Consider the following 19,711-nt stretch of genomic DNA (forward strand, 5'->3'; position numbering starts at 1 on the left):
CATATAAGTGTACTACCTCCAACTTTTGATGCAAACATTTTGTTTGAGTTTCCTCCTCAAAATGAAGAAACAATTATGCATGGAATGAAAACATCATGTGGTCAACATTACTAGCAACAATACTTGACGACACATACAACCTTCCCATGAGTGGTTAGGTCTTCATGCGTGGGACATATAGTTTGGGCAAATAAATTGCGTCCATGTTTCATTAGGACAAGAGAGAAAAATGGAAGTCAATGGGTGGGAAGGAACTGGAAATTTGATTCAATATTAGGTTTAGGGTTGGAGCTTACCTTGAGGATAGCTAAAGAGAGCATATCCTAAAGAGGCTTTACATCAGCACAAAACCAAACAAATAAAAAAAGAGAGCATATCCTAAAGAGGCTTTACATCAGCACAAAACCAAACAAATAAAAAAAGAATATTAAATCAATAGAGAGAGGGGGATTGGAGAGGAGCAATGGAGAAGAACATAGAAAATACAAACATTTTGATTGAAAAACATAGAAGGGAGGAGACACATATCTTGTGAGTAAGAGAACTATGCTTGTGGAAGAGCAAGGAAGGAAGAAGATGAATGAGATAAAGGAAGAGTAAGGTAGGTAGGTCAAGGTACTCCAGAACATCATGGCCCTGGTAGAAGAATCTACTTTTTCCTAGTCAATATATGCGTGGCTATTTGTGTGGTTATACATGTGGCACAACCGTGTTGATATCTCGTGTATAGCCACACGTATAATCATAAAATAGCTGTGTCATTGTCGATGCCACCACTATCACTACTTGCACCACTCACTACTTTCTCTCACTATTCACATGGCTGCCTTTCATGGTTATGGGGCCTTCATTCTCTAGTACAAGAGGTACTGCAACACGTCGCAAACCGTCGGGCGAGAGAATCCAAGTTTTTTCCCAGTTAACATGGCTATCTGTGTGGCTATACATGCAAGCACAGTGTTGATAGCCATTTATATAGCCATGCGTATAGTAATGAAATAGCCACATCATGGTTGATGCCACCACTGTCACTACCTATAGCACTCTCTCACTATTTTACGTGGCTACCTTTCGCGTCTATGGCCTTCATTCTTTTATAGTGTATACAACTTGGACATTGCGGGGTCTGCTTGGGCAAGAGAATCCAATTTTTTTCCTAGTCAACATGGCTATCTATGTGGCTATACATGTGGAAAAATGCTAATAGCCATGTGTATAAGCCGCGAAATAGCCACATCATGGTCAATGCCACCACTATCACTACTTGTAGCACTCTCTCACTATAACTATTTGTAGCACTTTCCCTACTTATAGCACTCTCTCACTATTTCATGCGGCTACCTTTTGTGGGTATGGACTTCATCCTCTTATAGTGTATACAACTTGAATAGACACCCATAGTAATGGTCCGACAAAATAATTATGGCAATTCCCACTCCAAGAGAAAGTGGTAGCAAGCTAAAATGAATTCCCGCTCCAGGAGCAAGTGGAGATTATCCTAGATTTAGCCTAATTAGCCTTGGATTAGCCTAGATTATGAATATTAGCCTAGGTTTAGAGAGATAAGAGAGAGTAAAAGACTACCAAAAATTTACGCTAATTTCCAGCAAGTTAATTCACTATTTTCATGACCCTCATTGGACTTCCAAAATGCATCTAACAACCCTTCAAATCCTTCTAATGTAGAGGCAGGTCTCCAAGAAGCTTCTTCCTTAGGTAGCCCTCACCATTTGATCAAGTACTCCACTAATGTATGGTTGCAAAGGATTCTCTCTTGTACCCGAAATCGCTTCCGGCACATATTGGATCATTCCCTCCTCATCCACTAGAGGTAATTCATCTTACACAAATACCTCTACTCTAATGTAAGCTTTGAGATGTGATACATGGAACACATCATAAATCTTTGAGGTTGATGGAAGTGCCAATTTATAAGCAACTTCACCAACACGCCTCACCACCTTGTATGGCCCCTAGTAGCGAGACGAGCTAGCTTGGTATTTTTCGTGCCCTTGAGAGAACCATATCTTGTCTTGGGAATCCTCAGGAATACCCAATCACCTTCCATGAACTCCAATGGCCTCCAATGATCATTAGCATAATGCCTCATCCTTTCTTGAGCTTGCTTCATATTAGCTTTGCATTGTTTTTGCAAGATTGCATCCAACTTGTCCATCTCCTCTTTTGCATTATGATTCACCCCTTCTTGCTTTTGAACCATCATTGGCATATTAACTTTGCATCCATAAAGTGTCTCAAAAGGTGACATGCCAATGCTCTCATGATGCGTGCTATTATGAGAAAACTCGGCAAGCGGCAACTACTCATCCTAAACACCTTGCATATTATCTCCAATATGAGCATACCTCTTAATGAACCTCCTATAAAATGATGACAAGCCCAAGAATCCCCTTAATTGAGTGGTATTGGTAGGCGTGGGCCAATTCTTAACACACTCAACCTTCTTAGGGTCTATCGTAATGTCTTCTTTGCTCACTATGTGTCCAAGATACTCAACCTTTTATGCCATAAATGTACATTTTCTCTCCTTTGTATATAAGTTGTTAGCTCTTAAAGCATCCAAAATAGCCCTTACATGCATCTAGTGCTCCTTCTCCCATATATCAAGATATCAGCAAAGAATACAAACACCCATTTGTAGAGGAAAGGTCCAAGTACCTTATTCATTAAAGCTTGAAATGTTGCCGGCGCATTGCACAATCCAAATGGCATAACCAAATAGTGGTATAGACCTCTCTCGGTCTAAAATGCCATTTTGTACTCATCACCTTCCTTGATTATTCTCAACTAGTGATAACCCAATCTCAAATCAATCTTGGAGAAGAAACATGCACCTTTCAACTCACCAAGCAAATCATCAATTCATGGAATGGGGAATCTATTCTTGATTGTAGATTTATTCAAGTCCCTATAATTCACGCATGTGCGAAAAGTGCCATCCTTCTTCTTGACCAAGTAGTACGGGTGATGCAAAAGGTGATTGGCTACGAGTAATCCATCCCATGTCCATAAGTTCTTGTACGTGCTTTGCCACCTCATCCTTCTCCACTTTTGACAATCTATAAGGTGGTTTGTTGACAGGCTTGGTATGCGGTTCAAGCTCTATCCCATGATCCGCCTCCCTTTTGGCCGCAAGCACTTTGGCATTTGGAACACATCCTCATACTTCTTCAACAATTCCTTCATACCTTTATGCATAACTTCACCCTTTTGTTCATTGCTTTCTTCTTTGCAAAGCTGTAAAACATATATGCATCCCATTTTCTTTAGCTCCCTCTCTTAAGTTGTGTTGCATTGATCATCTTGATACCTGGCACATGAGTTCCGCCGGTCAATGTAACCTCATGGTTTCCATGCATAAAACTCATATACCCTCCTTGTAAATTCATGTGAAACAACCCAAGAGTTACCAACCAATCGCATCCCAAAACGATATCAATGGGACCCATATCCAATACAAATAAATCAACCTTGCAAGTATAATCATTTGTGAGAATCAACCTCACATTTTTGCATACCATTGTGTAACCAATCTTTGCTACATTAGCCACTTGAACCTCATGCCACAAAGACAAAGCTACGGGCTATAATTTAAGATTGCACATGGATTTGGTGTTGATAAATATGTGTGTGCTTCCACTATCAATCAAAACATGTGCAACCCTTCCATTAATGCATGCCTTCAACCTTAATGTATTGGCTCCTTTGCAACCAGCATAGGTATCACTTGAGATATTGCATAGGGTAGCCATTTTGTCTTTGTCATGATAAGCACACATATGTATTGGTAACCCATCATCATCATAGTCAACATCTCCCTCTTTTAATCCACACGGATCAAAGGGAAATTCACCATCCTTCTCTACATCCTCAACTTCAGTGTTGGCATCTTCAAAGTACTCCTCATACTCATCCACATCCTCCTTAATGTCTTCATGGCAAGGTTCAGAAAAGAATCATGCTTAGGGTCATCTTCTTAGCCTTACAAACCTTCCAATGATCCTTGTTCCATTTGTCACCACACTTGAAGCATAAACCCTTTTCCTTCGAGTCATTAATATGAACCTTGCTCTTGTTATATGCTTTTGCATCAACTCGAGAAAAAGAATTATCAAATCTGAAATTTCCTCTTCCACCTCTTCCATAGATGATTGGGAATCTAGGAGAACCCATGTGATAAGCAACTCCATTTGAAGATTTGCCCAAAGTTGAAGTGCCAATGTCAGTCCTAAATACATGCCTTGATCCATTAGCATGTGTATATTTTACCTCATAGATCTCTACAAGAGGCCTCCTTAATGATGTCGGGCCTTTGAGCATCCACATCAACCTTGATGTTGTTTTGCAGCCCTTTGATAAACTTCCTCAATTTGCACTCCTCACTCAAGCCTTCCACATGAAGTGAAAACTTCATAAACTTGTGCACAAAGTCCTTGACATTGCCATGCATGTTAGGGTTCGAACCCGGGGCCATTCGTTTGGGTAGGGTAGAACTGCTTGGTCTCAAGAGCTTGTTGACGTACCTCAAGTATGCGTACTATACATTAAGATGGTTTCAGTAGTTAATTTTAAGTACCTCAAGTCTAGAAGAAGATAATTTGTGCTATACATTAAGATGATTTAAGTAGTTAATTTTAAGTACCTCAAGGTTGGAAGAAGATAATTTTTGCTTATCCTACATAAGTAAAAGATTTTGTAAGATACCAAAGGTCCTCATTCCTAAAATTGGAAACACAATATATAATCCACTCCAAAAAGAGAAGACTTTATATTATGATACTCATATATTCAAAGGCAATGAGTGTTAAAAGTTTTCAAGAAGCACAACCATTTAAAATACAAAGGTAGAATTTAAGAAGTTATCTTCAATGATAATGATTATTACCTCATTTAGAGTAGGATTTTCATCACAATTATCCTATCTCAAACATGAAAAATCAAAAGAATGGATAAGAGAATAAGAGCCACATTTGTTGAGCTCAAAATATCGAGATGCAGGAAGTTCTCATTCTTTACCTTATGTTGATAGGATTTAGTATCACAATTATCCTGTAGAGCAAGGTTATCTATGTGAGCCTACATTAGGGCACAAGATAAGATATGAATACTCAAGCTTAAGTACACTACTAATTAATATTCTACAAGATGCATTTAATATTTTTCCATGACATCAAGCCATAGAAAAGAAATGATTGTATTATATGTGTTTTAATCGTACTAATTAATATTCTACAAGATGCATTTAATATTTTTCCATGACATCAAGCCATAGAAAAGAAATGATTGTATTATATGTGTTTTAATCGTACTAATAAAAAGAAGAATGTGCATGAACTTCTTTGAAAAGTCAACTGGTGAGTAATTTAACTAAGCAAACAGAGTCTGATTCTTGAAGTATTCAGCTTGCCATGAGGGAATAGCATACTATCCAGCTATGATGTCAAAATTAGTTTAGTCCAAAAACCCTAATTTCTACAGAAATAGGATATCTAGTGGAAAAATGGGTGTAGCGGATAGCTTAGGTGTCCGATTGGTGAGTTTTAAGGCTAGATAGGAAGCTTAGGGTATGGGGAACCTAACCCTATGCTCTTTTTGCCAATATGAAATGTTGTTTTTGACTGGGCTCCACTTTAACCTTTCTGCATAATCTTCCAATTTGACAAGCAATCGTTGTCGAAATTGAGTGCTTGATAGCTTAAATTGTAGCCTTTAGTACAAGATTTCAAGCTATGTGTAAACCCTCAAATCAGCTCCGTCGATTGTGGACTAAATTAGGGTTTCAGGTTGCACTTATGCATGGATTTTGACCAAATTTTGACATCTCCTTTGTTTTTGCAACCAAATCTTAATACAAACTCGATTGAAATCAATTCCAACACTAAATCACATGTTTGCCAATTCTTTGACCAACAAAATGCATCCTTTATAAGCACTTGAGAGTCAATGTAGAGCGTTGAAGCTTCTGATCTCCCGGCCAAGCTCTTCCCACCCTCGTACCTAGGTTGAAACTAGGCACAAGTTGGGGCCATGTCTTCACCACCGGTACCTAATCCTCTACCTTACCACTTTTCCAAGGCACTCTCACTGCAAGGGGGATTCAAGACATACTCCCCCCCCCCCCCCCCCCCCCCCGGGGCTCTACTCCAAATGCTGAGGTACCCTCACACATCACTTGATTACTAGGAATTGAAATGTGAATACAAGTGTGTGTGAGTTGTATAGCATGAACTTGAAAGTGTATATGACGTGACTTATAATTTGGCACTTATAGATGCATGCAAATTTCCATCATTACAAGAGCTTAATGGTGAAATGAGGATTTCAAGGGTGAGCTTCACAAAGATGTCTTCTGAGTACCACTTGCAATTCACAATGCTCAAACATGTGCCTCTTCATATAAGAGCATATAGCATACCTCATATCATTTGTATCACATGATCAATGACATACATAATCATTCCATACTCATATGAACCCAATCATGCATGTCATGTGACATCTCATAGAGCAGGAAAATGGCTATGAATGGCATCTATAACTCTCCAATGGCATGTAACAATGCATGAAAGGAGTCCAATGCCACCAACTGAACCATGGGAATCCTTAGTTGCCAAGCAGTGCTAAAAATGGCTTCAAATTTCCCAAATGTTACTTAGGGTTTCCCTAATGTTCCAATTGAACATGAAAGATCGCATATAATCATCATGATAATCCCCATACAATCAAGAAATGGCATGGAGACCTTATTGTTCATATCTCTTGACCACTTTGCTTACAAATGCATTCAATGGAGTCTAAATGGTGAGAATCAAAGCTTGTATTGAAATATGATGCTCTCTTTTCCTTTTCTTAATTGAAGGATGCATAAATTTTCAGCCTATGGTAGAGTAACTGGCTCACCATTGCAATGTTTGAAGAGAAACCACTCACTTGAAGCCCTTGTGAAGCATTGTTACTTGATTCGATGCAAAAAAACGCAATCTTGAGGACACGAACAGCCGGCCTCCAATGTCACTTGGTTAAGCTTTTCCAAGATTAAGGAAGGCTCTTCTTGCACTTGAGGCCCGCAATGAAGTAAAATTAGCGCGAAATGAGCGAAATGCAACGCGAACGCAACCCGCAACTCCCAACTTCAAACGGTCGTCAAACCCAACATAGAGAAGCTCTTGTTTAAGATGAAGATGATATCCATCAAAACCCTAAGTCAATGATATAGCTCCCACATAGATTAAAGACCTAATCCCCTCAAGATCAAGCAAAGAAGAAGGAAAAGATTAAATGTTTTGGATTAACTCACTAATCCAGATTAATATTTTTTTCTCAATTTTGGTCCCCTCATTCAAATTTGGAGCAGCTACCCCAGATTTTGGTCCACAATGACCCATAGCCTCCAAAACTTAGAACAAACCAAAAATCAAAGAGATTTCCATTATCCCACAATCACCATAGCCATTTCTTAATCAAGAAATCCAAGAATTCCTCAAATTCTCTTGAAACTAGGATGAAAATGGATCAAAGACATGGCTCTGATACCAATGAAAGAAAGTGGCAACTAGATTATCCTAGATTTAGCCTAATTAGCCTTGAATTAGCCTAGGTTTAGAGAGAGAAGAGAGAGTAAAAGACTTTTGTATTCTTGATTATCAAAAGGTATAAAAAAATATGGTGTATGTGGCCTATATACATGACCCCCGTTTCACACTATCATAAGTGTTGTCCATGGACATGGTCAATTGGCCTTGGGCCCATTATTCATATGAGACCATTCCACACGATTCCCAAACCATGTACTTCATTGATGTACTATGAGACTAAGCATTGTATAAGAAATAGACTACTTAAGGGCCATGGGTGCTCGATCGGTCACTCTTTTAAGTGTGTTTGTGAATATTTATGGCCTTGTATATAAGCTAATTTCTCTCATAATACAAGGGGCTCTCCCATTGTGAAATGGAGTCTTACTCTTTCTTACTCTCTTGCTAATTGTCTTTTTAATTGAGGAGTGTGTGAGGTGAGAGGAAGGACAAGAACGCAACAGTGTGACACAATGGCAATGAAAGCGATATAACTAGCTTCCCATGGAAGAGTAGATCTCTTGGAGCATGACTTGAGCTTACCCAACGCCATGTAGGGAAGTTAGAACCATTTTGAATGTGTGTACTTTGCATCAAAAGCTTTGATTTTGCTTGATTTTATCTCACTTTGGAAGTGTCTTAGGATGGAAGCATCTTAGACTTATAAAAATATATATTTTAGGTCTTGAGTTTTTGCATGATTTGATTGCATATATTCATTTATAGCACTTAGGTTATGCCATAATAAATGGCTAAAAGTAGTTAGCATTTGTTTAATTTTCACTAATTAGTGGCTAAGTGTGTGAGTACTTCGATAACCTGGAGGGAAGCATTCCAATCAATTTTTGTTGGATTTTCAAAAGTAACCAGGCTAATTATAAATGAAAACTCAAAAAAAAATCCAAAAAAGAGAGCCTCATGGACATAAATTTCATCATTGATATGCTCAAACATAGCTAAGCAAAGAGGCCTAAATTACTTTGAAGAGCCAGATTTTTTATTTAGAAAGGAGACTTTAGAAGAGTCACATTTGGACTTAATTATTAGACTGGTCTCAATGAAAAGACAAATGGAATTTTGTCTTATACTTGTGTGTTTTGTGAAAACTAAGCAATTATTTAACGAAACTCTTATATTTAGTCAAACGATAAATGCTAATAAAGACTTTGTATCTTTTATGGAGGTAATGGTTCAAAATGCAACTAGAAAAAAGAAATGTGGGATGATTCTCCAGCACAAGGGGTTCATGGACTCGAGAGAAGACTTTCACCACCAAAGAGTAGTTCACCATTGAAAAGCCCAAAAGATTTTAGTTCTAGTGCCTTCACTCTAGCCAATGATAAGGTGTTTTGTGTACCTAGGAAGTGTCTTTGAGATGGCAAAAAAAATTATGGCAAAAAGGTATTGGAAACATATTCAAAGAGAAATATATTGTACACTTTGGGAACTATCTTGTGTATGTGGGTGGTTCAAAGATTGTGTACAACTGATTGAATTATATCACAAGACAGAAGACCAAGGCAAGATTCGATGAGTGATCAAACCTTCAAAATTTTAAGAAACAAATACATATGGAAACGAGATATTTACCATTGGTGGGTTTCCTCTAACTAAGAAAGTAGAAAATATGACAAAAGAAAAAGCTCCACAAGTAGGTATTTAGTTCCATTTAGTATGTGTTTCTTTAAAACAGTATAGTAGTCCACAATTTAATTAAGTTCTACTTTTTGTACAAATAAAGTAGTAGTCCATAAAGTTATGAATTTGTGGATATATATGTAAATTTGTTTTTGATAAATTGCATGCAATAATCTTTTTCTTATCCTCTTTATATTCTTTTGTGTCTATTTAGGTAAGCAAAACCTTGTTGCAAACTAAGCACATTAAAAGAGAGCATTGCAATGCTTGCATTGCATCCCCCATAAGGGACTTAGGAAGGAAGGAACCCTTTTTGATGAGGCACGCTCATATTCTCCCTATTCGGATGATAACAATGTGTGTGTAATGCTTATATGTTTCCTTTGATATGTTTTAGAATGTTAAAAAGACTTTTGTGGTCTTGAATTCTTCATGTGTAGTTAGTTTTACTTTGACTTTACTTGTTATTGTAGCTTAGCTCTGAAACGAAGGTGCCAAAAATTTACATGCGTCCTTGAAGCCAATGACCATTGCGATAAGCACACTTCATTCAAGACTCTACCATGCTTTTTCAAGCACAACATGCTTTTTTTAACAGGGGTCTTTTCAGATAACCCCTTGCCCATGATATACTTGGTCAAGCAAGGTTCCGTGCTTGAAGGTGATGCCAAAAGGGATTCCAAGCTTGATTGATTGTAATGGCCTAAGCTATAAAGAGAAGCTGTTCGAATATGGAAAGGTTTGACCATGGAGAGGAGTTGGAAAAGCAAGCATGGTCTGAGTGAGTATTGCATTAGAGGCAAGCATGTGCATGTGCATGTGCATATAGCATAATATTTAACATGAAAGGAACAAATTTGCCCTACCCTTCTGAAGCGCAAATCCATAGCAAATTGACGTTTTTTCAATAGAATGGCCTACACGTACATATGTATATGTATACATATATGTATGTATATATGTATGCATATGCGTATATGTATGTAGCTCTTTTCTTTTTCCCAATAAAAAGTATTTATACAGAAACTGTGAGGGGCCATGTTATATATACTTCACGAGTGTCTTTCATGTGACACGACTATTATGTATTTATATAGCTCTTTTCTTTTCTCAAATAAAAAGTATTCTCTTATAAGGGAAAATTTTGTTCTGAAGATGGGCATACAGGATGGAGATGAGTTGCAAAGGAGGCCGTAAGATATCGGGTGGAAGTATGCCGCTTTCTTTCTGGCTGTTAATCTTTTAATTGGCTGCTTGAACATAGCCATCTTATCAGTGTACCTTTCAATAATGGACTTTGGGGTGCCCTTCAATGACCAAGAGGCCCTCATTATTGTGGAACAACTGTGTCCTTGAACCACCTAGTTTGGTGTGCATAACCTTAGTAAACCTCTTCTAGAGAAGTAACCAATGCCCAACTAATCAATTTAATTCATACTTCTCAAAGCTGCATTCAGAAAATCCTTGGAAGACTGTCCAGGCATGATCAATGAGCACCACCATTTCCAATAAAATCAACACTCTCAAGCATCTAAAGCAGATTGAATGCCCCAGCAAGAGTCGGTTTCACATACACTACTAACATTGCTTTTAACATCAATCGGCTAGAAGGGAAGTAGGCCAGCAATAGAATACCTCCTTAATAATCAAATACATATTCTTCTCTCAAGGTCACATCCAAGCACCAATTCCAAGCTAGGCCCGTCATCAACATTTTGATATGGACGTCCCAAAGGTGACTCCCTCCTAAAAGCCTCCACCTCATTTATACCCTCTTGTTGAGGTATAGGATCATTAACAAAACTACTTTTCACAAAGATGGAATGAGGTCCAAGCACTATCTATGACACCATCTCCGATTGAAGAGCAACTTCAAATCATCCTTTTAATGCCCACAAGTAACGATGGAACTTCTTCAAGCAAGGAATTGACAGTCAAATGAGAATTGCTTGAGATCCAAAGTCCAGTCCTGTACTCACTACTTTGACACAAGCCCACATAAGGTGTGAGACCCAGTGGGCTTGTCTGGATGTGTGAGTACTTCACTCTTTGAAGGGTAACTAAGGAGGAGTAATCAAGGTGTTGGATTACTCTCCACTCTTCCCTTCAGCAAATTGTGTAACTCAATTAAAAGCCAACCATACTGCAGAAATATGGTAACTACATGATCAGCCAATCATTCAACCAATTAGCTTCTATCATTCTTTTTTGCTACAGTCTATACTGCCCAGAAGGTGACATGCAGCTGTCATAATCTCTGACCTTGTACAAGTACGAACAAACGAATCAATGGAATGCATCACCCTACTATGCCCCACACTGCCACCCTCAGCCGTGTGTCCAGGCAAGCATAATGCGATACACGAACACTCCTGTATCCTCCTGAAGTGGAAGCAAAATCAGAAGACAGCTGCTGCTCTGGCAGGTTTTGCTCTACCCTATATCATAGCTACATACACACCTGCAAATATAATCTTACACTCTCCACGCTTCCATTCAGCAAATTACTTAACTCAGTTTATTGAATCATACTGCTCAGTTTATTCAAATATGCACAAATGCAGTAAAACCATATGAAAAAGCACCAAAGAAAACATATGCCCAATTCTAGCACTCCCAACAGAGAACTGACAAAACAAACATCAAGACACAGATTGGTGTGCTTAACTGATCATAAGAGGTCACTCAAATATTAGCAAATCAACCTGTTATGACCTAATTAGCAAGATAGAAACCACCATTAAACATAGTAATCTACAGCTAGTATTTCAGGCTTGTATGGAAGCTTCAGTACATGTTTCACATGGAATGCTTTGAAGCAAGGCCAGGTTCCTGGTTCATCATACTTGGTAGGCAGGTTCCCGGTTCATCACTCAGTAGGCATACTAACTTGCAAGAAATTCTCAAAAAGAATCATGTTTCTCGAGGTTTCTCAGGGTCTTCCTCTGGCTTCTCTTCTTCCTTTCTCTCTTCCTCTTCTTCATCTTCCTCTGGAGGATCAGTCGGTGGAGGCTGAGGGAGGGGGGTCTTCATCGGACTGAATTGGGGAAAAATGTCCGGTCGTCTTCCTGGACGAGGTCGTTCCCATTCCTACAACAGAAACAAAGCAATATTAAACCTTCCATCTGTAGGGTTCAAGTCCACCTATATTGTTATAGGGTATATTAATTTATCAAGACAGACCAAAATCACCCCCCCTTACTCCCCTTTTCATTTCATTTCCTCTCCTGGCTATTGGTTGAAATAAAGACAAGAATTAACTGTATGCTAATAATCACAAATTTGGTTGGTTCTTGAGGGACACGTCTCAGAGGTTTACCATTGGTAAAATTAGAGTCTACTCACCGCCTAGGAAGAGAGAGGCTATACAGGGGACATCATTCACGGACCACCAGCAGCACCAGCTTTGTGAAATTTGAAGAGGGGGAGGGGGAGGGGGAGGGGGAGGGGGGGAGACATGGTTGTTTAGAGAGGGGACTTTATCTCAGTTCTTTCAGTATCCACACCAAAGATGCCTTGGCGCCTCTCTTTGAGATGAGTTGCCAGAGACTTCCTTCTTCAAGGTTACTGAGACTCGTGACTTCCTTCTTCAAGGTTACTGAGAATAGCAGGAATCATCTAGACTCTAGAACAACAAAGAATCACCCCTAGGTTACCCAAGGTTACTGAGAATAGCAGGAATCATCTAGACTCTAGAACAACAAAGAATCACCCCTAGGTTACCCATGATGTGATTTGAATCGGCACACCAGAAACACGTGATACTCCAGCTCCACACACTGGTTCATATTGCAAATTCACGACCATATGATGCATGGCTATATTTAGGTGAAACAGAAGAGCAGATGTGATAAAAGTTACACAATGGGGAAGCAAAACATAGGAGAGAGGGAGAGCAAGGAGAGAGAGAGAGAGAGAGAGAGAGAGAGACATCAGACAATGAACATCATGATATGTAGCAAGAGGCTTTTACAATGGCAATACCAGCCGGCACATGGTATAGAACATGTTCTTGTGAATAGGTTGTGAAAATGGGAAGCCCCCTTTATAGTGATGCAAAGGAAGCTGGCCGACTGCTGTAGAGCTCGCCAACAGCCTCTCACGACCTTCTATGAAGAGAAAAAAGGGCATAAATAACAAATAAATAGTCATGACCCCACAACATTGAGATGCACAATTTCTAACACCCCCTCTACAGCTCAGTGTGTGCAAACAAGTCTAAAGAAGATAAGCTGATGAAGATGCAACCATCGACACTCTAGTATTGCGCAATACCAGATACACCTCGGAAAGAGCACCTACCAACCTGTTTCTTCGAAACACAATGCCACCATGAACAACAAAGAAATCTGCTTGGCTCCAAATTCCCACACTAGTGTGCAATGAACTCCAAGTATAGAATGATGAGCTACCGGACACACCACACCCATTATCCCCCAATAGTGGACTATGAACACATCACGTCCAAAAAACCTCGAACAATGAGCTTGGAACTCAACTAGTTCATAATCTCTGCTACACCAAGCAATAGACTTGGTACACATCTAGTCCATAGCTCCAGAATGAACTTGTCTCACCAGGTATTTTAATGCTTGGAACTCCGACTCACGGTTCCCATGCACCAAAAATGGAGCTACTAACAACCCCTCTCCCGCCCACAAGCCTCCTTTGGCTGGAAGCACATGGGGGAAAACTATCAGTACAACTATAGAAGTTGACCATCCAAGTCCTCCCTAGCTTTTGCAGCCTTGGGGACACTAGAAGTATCAAAGTCATCATCTTGTATATGATCATTGCCGGTCGTTGAAAACTTGGTCCTGGCCTGGGCGGTACCTTTTGAATGCAATCCTTCGCCAAATGAACCTACTTTCCAGAAGAGTACCAGTGACACCGTCCTGCCTGTTGCAAAGTAGCAAGTGCCTGATCCTTTCCAGTAGGAGGGAAAGAAACCTTACCTACTCTTGAGAAACAAGGATAGATGCCTCCTCTAAGAGGGAACCCATATCCACGGCAATGGCACAACCTCTGCAAGCAAGCCTTTGTGCCACTGATGAACTAAACACTCCACAATCAATCTCCAACACTTCTCCAACAGAACGAGGTACGAGGAACAAGCAGCCCCCTCTCAAAACTGGGAGAGAAAGGGGCTGGACGGTAGCAAACAGTCTACCAAAACTTGCTGGAAAACACCCACCAAGGACATAGATCCATCCAAGAAGAGCCAGGCTCAAGATGCCACATTGGCACTCCACACACGAAGAAGAGGACCACCAATTGCTCTCCAAAGCTCTGAGCTCTGCTCCGTAGTTAATGTGGCTCTATATAAGACGCTTTATATAAGACCATTAACATAACTCACTCTCTCTCTCTCTCTCTCTCTCTCTCTCCACCAAGGTCCAAACATATGGAAACTTGGTCATACATTTATGATTTATACCCGTGTATCATTCATGTGTCCATCTTCCCTACTCAGCCATCCGTCCATCCATGTATCTGTAAATTATGTATTGTTAGAATTTTGTGCATCTCATTATTGTGGGATCAGACTCTTTTATTGGCACACATTTATTTTCCATATTTACGAGGTTGTGGGCTGCTGTTGGCCAGCTTCATAGCAGTCGGCCAGCTCTTGGCCTTCCTATTTAAAGGGCCTCTCTCCCACTTGTTGTAATCATCCAATCTAATCACAACGCATATTTACTGAAGTCTGAAGCACAACGCAAATGTACTGAAGACTGAAGCCCATCTGCTGGCTGTACAACCCCTTGTAATCTCATGCTATAGAGCTTGATCATTGCCTACTCTCTCCCTCTCTCTGAATCTCTCTACTTCCCCCTGTGCATACTTTCACATGGTATCAGACATCTGGGTCCTGGCTCTCCACCTCTCAACGACCCCTTCCCTCCCTCATCTGCTGCTGCATTTTTCAACAGGTGGCTGCATTTTTCTTGACCAAAGTGTCTTCCACATCAGCGCTTCTTCTGTGGGCTGTCCCTGTTGCAAAGCTTCCAGCTAGGCAGGCGTCAAGGGGCAAGCTACAAGTGGCTGTGTTTTCTTCTAGAGGCTGCGCCTTCTACGGTATCGCCCTTGACTCTTTGAGAACAAACTAATCCAATGCACCAGACAATGCATGCTCGAAACTTGGCCCTTAACCATGAATTAATTGAGTTAAAACCAAGTTGGTAGGTCCGGTCTGTTTGTCAATTTTGAGATCCCTCCTATGGCGAGTTTAGGATATAAGATCCGCAGAACCATGTTGGCTAGTTTATGTCCATGTGCAGTAGCAGTCACGTGGCATTACAGACATCGAAGGCCTTGTTATGTTTATCATGCATATGGACCTTCCCACATGATTGCCGTCTCACATGTCATCTTTATGTCCATCATGCATGTGGACCACGTGCAGTAACAATCCTGTGGCGTGGTCCACAGGCATGATGGGCATAAACTAGCCAACAATGGCCCTACAGATGCCCATATTGTAAAGATCAGGTAGCATTGTCCACAGACGTGACGAGATGGACAAGTTGACGTCTAAAACGACAATACACATGCTCATAGACTCATACAAGAAGGACATCAAGGCGTCAACAACGGCCGGATAACTGTAGATCTAACTCTCCTAGAACCTCATCACTCTTGACAGGCACACATGCCCAAACTCAGACAGTATGGAGAGTCCCTTGACCTGGATCCTACCAGATCAGAGAAACAAAGCACGGGGACTTACGATGGGGAAATCGAGGGGCGACCGCCTGGTCATCTTCTCTTCGTCTGGGGCCATGGATCGAGGCGAGCAGTGGATGCGCTTGCAGGAACGCCGTCGCCTTGACGAGAAGCAGGAAGACGAGGCCGAGTAGGAGGTCGAGCAAGGGTTTAAAGGATTAGGGTACTGACAGCATGGGTTTGCAGAGTAAGGGCTAAGGCATACGTAGTGAGGAGGAGTTGAAGAATTAGGGTTCGAAAGGTTAGGGTTCTGAGGCAGTGGACTGCAGGAAAGGAGGACAGCGGGAGAGCACGAAGCGATGGCAGCCATGGCTGCTGCTTTGACGGAGGGCCGGTGGATATCGCAGGACATTGCATTTGTTGTTGAAGATGGATGACGTGTCAGCCCTAAGTCATCCTTGCCAGTTCAGCATCTTAAAGCACCTGAAATCCTACGTTGCAGCGAGAAGGTAGGGAAACTGATGTTTAATAAATATAAATGAGCTCTAATTATTTCCAAAAACTTGGGTAGCCTTGTGTGAGGATGTTATGCGAGTGTCTTGTACTTCTTTATAATTGGATTGTTCACTATATTGTATGCAAGTATGCTGGTTCGGAGGCTAGGTCTTTTGATATGCGAGCCCCCGTCGAAATCAGTTGAGTAACAGATTAGGGGGTTGTCTAGTATAGATCCTCTCTCTAGAATGCCTCTTGCAATGCCGTTCTATGTGGAAGTGATGCTCATTGACAGATCTATGATGCTAAGAAGTTGAGTATGTAGCAACCGACGAATGTAAACTGGAAGTAAGGGCACTGTACTTGCTTGCCTAGTCATGTTCTTTTTGTAGTTGTAGCAAGCACACCAGTGTGCTTTAACACCGTATTTATCTGCAGCATCCAGTAACAGTAGACTTGCTAGCTTTACATTAGTCGTGCAGCTTTTAGTTTCAGTACGATGTCGCCTTGTCAAAAATGAACACATGCCGCATCTAGGACATAGTGCAATGTCGCCGGCAACAATATCACACTCAGAACGCCATTACTCATATAACATCTCCACGTTATAACACTTTGGTATTAGCAATTGTTTTTTTTTCCTCCAAGTCCTAATTTCTACAGCACGTCTTCTTTGTAGGCTTGTGTTTCCTAAGTTTCTGTTTGCCATGTTAACTAAGTAAATGTATTGACATATCTCGAAGGCAAAGTTCAAAATTAAGAAACATACTGTGAGATCCTTGTCCCCACCGCGCAACAATTTCAGGGGTGCAGCAGCGGAAGTAGCACTTCTTGCGCGGGACAGGGTCCCACACTCGGGGCCTCGTCCACCAAACGGATATCCGGACAAGAGACTAATCCATCGGTTTTTCCAAAACCGAACCCGGAAAAACTTCCTTTGCCCGGAAAGCATAGGCGATTCCATCAGGATAACTTTTCCCTAACGTAGTCAAAAGCCTTAACTAACTGAGCTCATCTGACCGAACCCGTAAGTCCCATAGTCAGATCAGGGAAAAAGACTGTACTTGGATCATAGAGACCAACGCTTTTTTCCTCATTGAGAGGCAGAGCCGTTGATTCTTTTCCATATAACAATTTTTGTCTGGGATTTACTTCATCTATCGAACTAAACAGAAATTGAGTCTCGATTTACGGATCTATCAGTCCAGCCTAACCCCATCCAGTCCCATGGGTTAGCCAACCGCCCAACCACTGTAGTGATGGGACCCAATTAGGAATTTGGTTAGGTTTTGTCTCGGGTACAAGGGAAAAGAGTTCCCAGGCCTCCTAGCCAGATGTTACATAAAACTAGTCACACCACTTACACACCCAATATGAAATTGCCTTTTTTCTCAGCATCAGCTATCTTTAAAACAATCCTTTAATGAAACCATTGTATCACTGATCACAATCCTCCAAAATATCCGGTTGAATCTTAATTTCCAATCATTCCTTCATCGGAGTATCTATGGCATCATTGGCAACCAGAACGCTCACCACCTGTCCACTCAGGGGTCTTTTCAATAGTTCCTAGCTCATAGTACCCGGCAATATAATCACTTATAAAAATCAAGATGGAATCTCCGTTGTTTGAAGATCAGCAAGATCAACCAACATATCCATATAAAAGAGCCATGGACTCATCCGTTGAGGACCAGCAAGGTCAATCAACCAGATCCATGCCCGGTTTCAGAAGACAACTCTTAGTCCTTGATTCAATATCTTCCATGATGCACGTCTGGGTATCTTCGGCGACCCAGAGCCCGAGCACCGTATGGTCAGCACTCTCTAGGATCCTTCGCAGGTCACCTAGCGCTTCACTCATAGGCCGCTTCCTTGGTCCCTCATCCACCGTACCGGAAGCTCACCATTTAAATCGAACTGAGGCTGGTCAAGACCTCGGCCGACCATGCTACGCGAGACGTCCTCCGTAATATTAAAAAAAATTTATCTTTTATGTAGATGTTTATGCATACAAATCATTTATGATGAAAATCACTCTTTTAATCTAAAAGAATTTCTTTTATGCATCTAATTTATGCATAAATTCATTTATAATAAAAATCACACTTTTATAATCAGAATAACAATTTCAATATACTTCCTTCTATGCATAGAACTTAATTCTAAAGAAAGTAACACTTTTTTAATAAAATATTTTTTAGTATGTAATTTCTCTTTTTGATAAAAAATAAAACTTATTTTACACAATTTTAAAAAATTTCGCCATAACCTCCTTTGTATGGCTGACCATTTTTTAATTTTTGACTCTCTAAAATCAACTAAAATTTCACCAAGAGTATTTAAATCATTCTAATGTAAACAATTTCTACTTATTTAAGAAAAACGTTATGAAAAACTTGATTCTATCCATTAATCATTCATCTAGGATAAAGAATGGTTGGATTTACTAAAGAAGAGAGGGGAATGCCTTTTTTCAATGAGGCATAACATCATAATCATTTTAGAGAAGACAAAAATCATAAAAGCCATTAAAATTAAGCATAAATGGGAATTTTATGTATTTCCTTACTACCATTCATCAATTAACTTCAATAGTATTAAAAAGCCATTCCAATTAAGCTTCTCAAGCTTGAGAGGGGTTGAGAAGAGAGAAACATTGAGAAATTATGGAAAAAGATCAAAATTCACACTTTACCTTACAAATTGCTTGATTCTTTGATCACGGTAGAGGCCCCCAACCAATCAATTGGTTTGATATGTTGATGGAGCCACCAACGGAGATTGAAGAAGGAGGGAAGCTCCAATTTCTTCAATTTGGAGAGAATTTTAGAGAATAGTAAAAATTATCATTATTTCAACATAATTCTGGCATAGTATAATTCTCTTATTTTTTTACAAAGGACTCAGGTTCTATTTATAGGAGAGGGAGACTCTAACCAAGACCAACTGATTTCTAGAATTTTTCAGATTCAGTTTGGTTGAATTTGGACTAGATTTGGACCTAGTTTGGTTCCTTTTTTATTCGGTTTTTATTCGGTTTGATCCAAGAGAGAGGAGAGATAAAAATATCACATTATTTTTTAGTTTAAAACTCATTCAAGCATGTGAAGTAGGCGCCTCCTTGAAGGACTCCCCTTCCTTACACATGTGTCAAAATGGAATCATTATACCCAAAATATCTCATTTTTTTAGTAATACTTATAGTTTTTTACTAATAACCCTTGTACATAGTCAACTCTTCATCTTATGTGAGCATTTACTCATTTTTGGGTATTTTTCTTTTACAAATTGGATTTATCTCCTCCCCACATATG

At 40.0% G+C, this 19,711-nt stretch overlaps 1 protein-coding gene across 1 annotated transcript; it reads right to left on the reverse strand.

The window, feature by feature from the left end:
- Window positions 1-11,878: 11,878 nt before the first annotated feature.
- Window positions 11,879-16,328, reverse strand: LOC147622110 (uncharacterized). The gene is made up of 2 exons (XM_086823200.1): window positions 15,964-16,328; window positions 11,879-12,323 (listed from the first exon to the last, which is right to left on the reverse strand). Exons 1-2 carry the CDS (start codon window positions 16,309-16,311, stop codon window positions 12,147-12,149), a joined length of 525 nt encoding a protein of 174 aa, XP_086679326.1. The 5' UTR covers window positions 16,312-16,328; the 3' UTR covers window positions 11,879-12,146.
- Window positions 16,329-19,711: the final 3,383 nt, after the last annotated feature.

The sequence above is a fragment of the Cibotium barometz genome, chromosome 29, assembly GCF_041138505.1.
Source record: "Cibotium barometz isolate CiBa-2024 chromosome 29, ASM4113850v1, whole genome shotgun sequence".
NCBI lineage: Eukaryota > Viridiplantae > Streptophyta > Polypodiopsida > Cyatheales > Cibotiaceae > Cibotium > Cibotium barometz.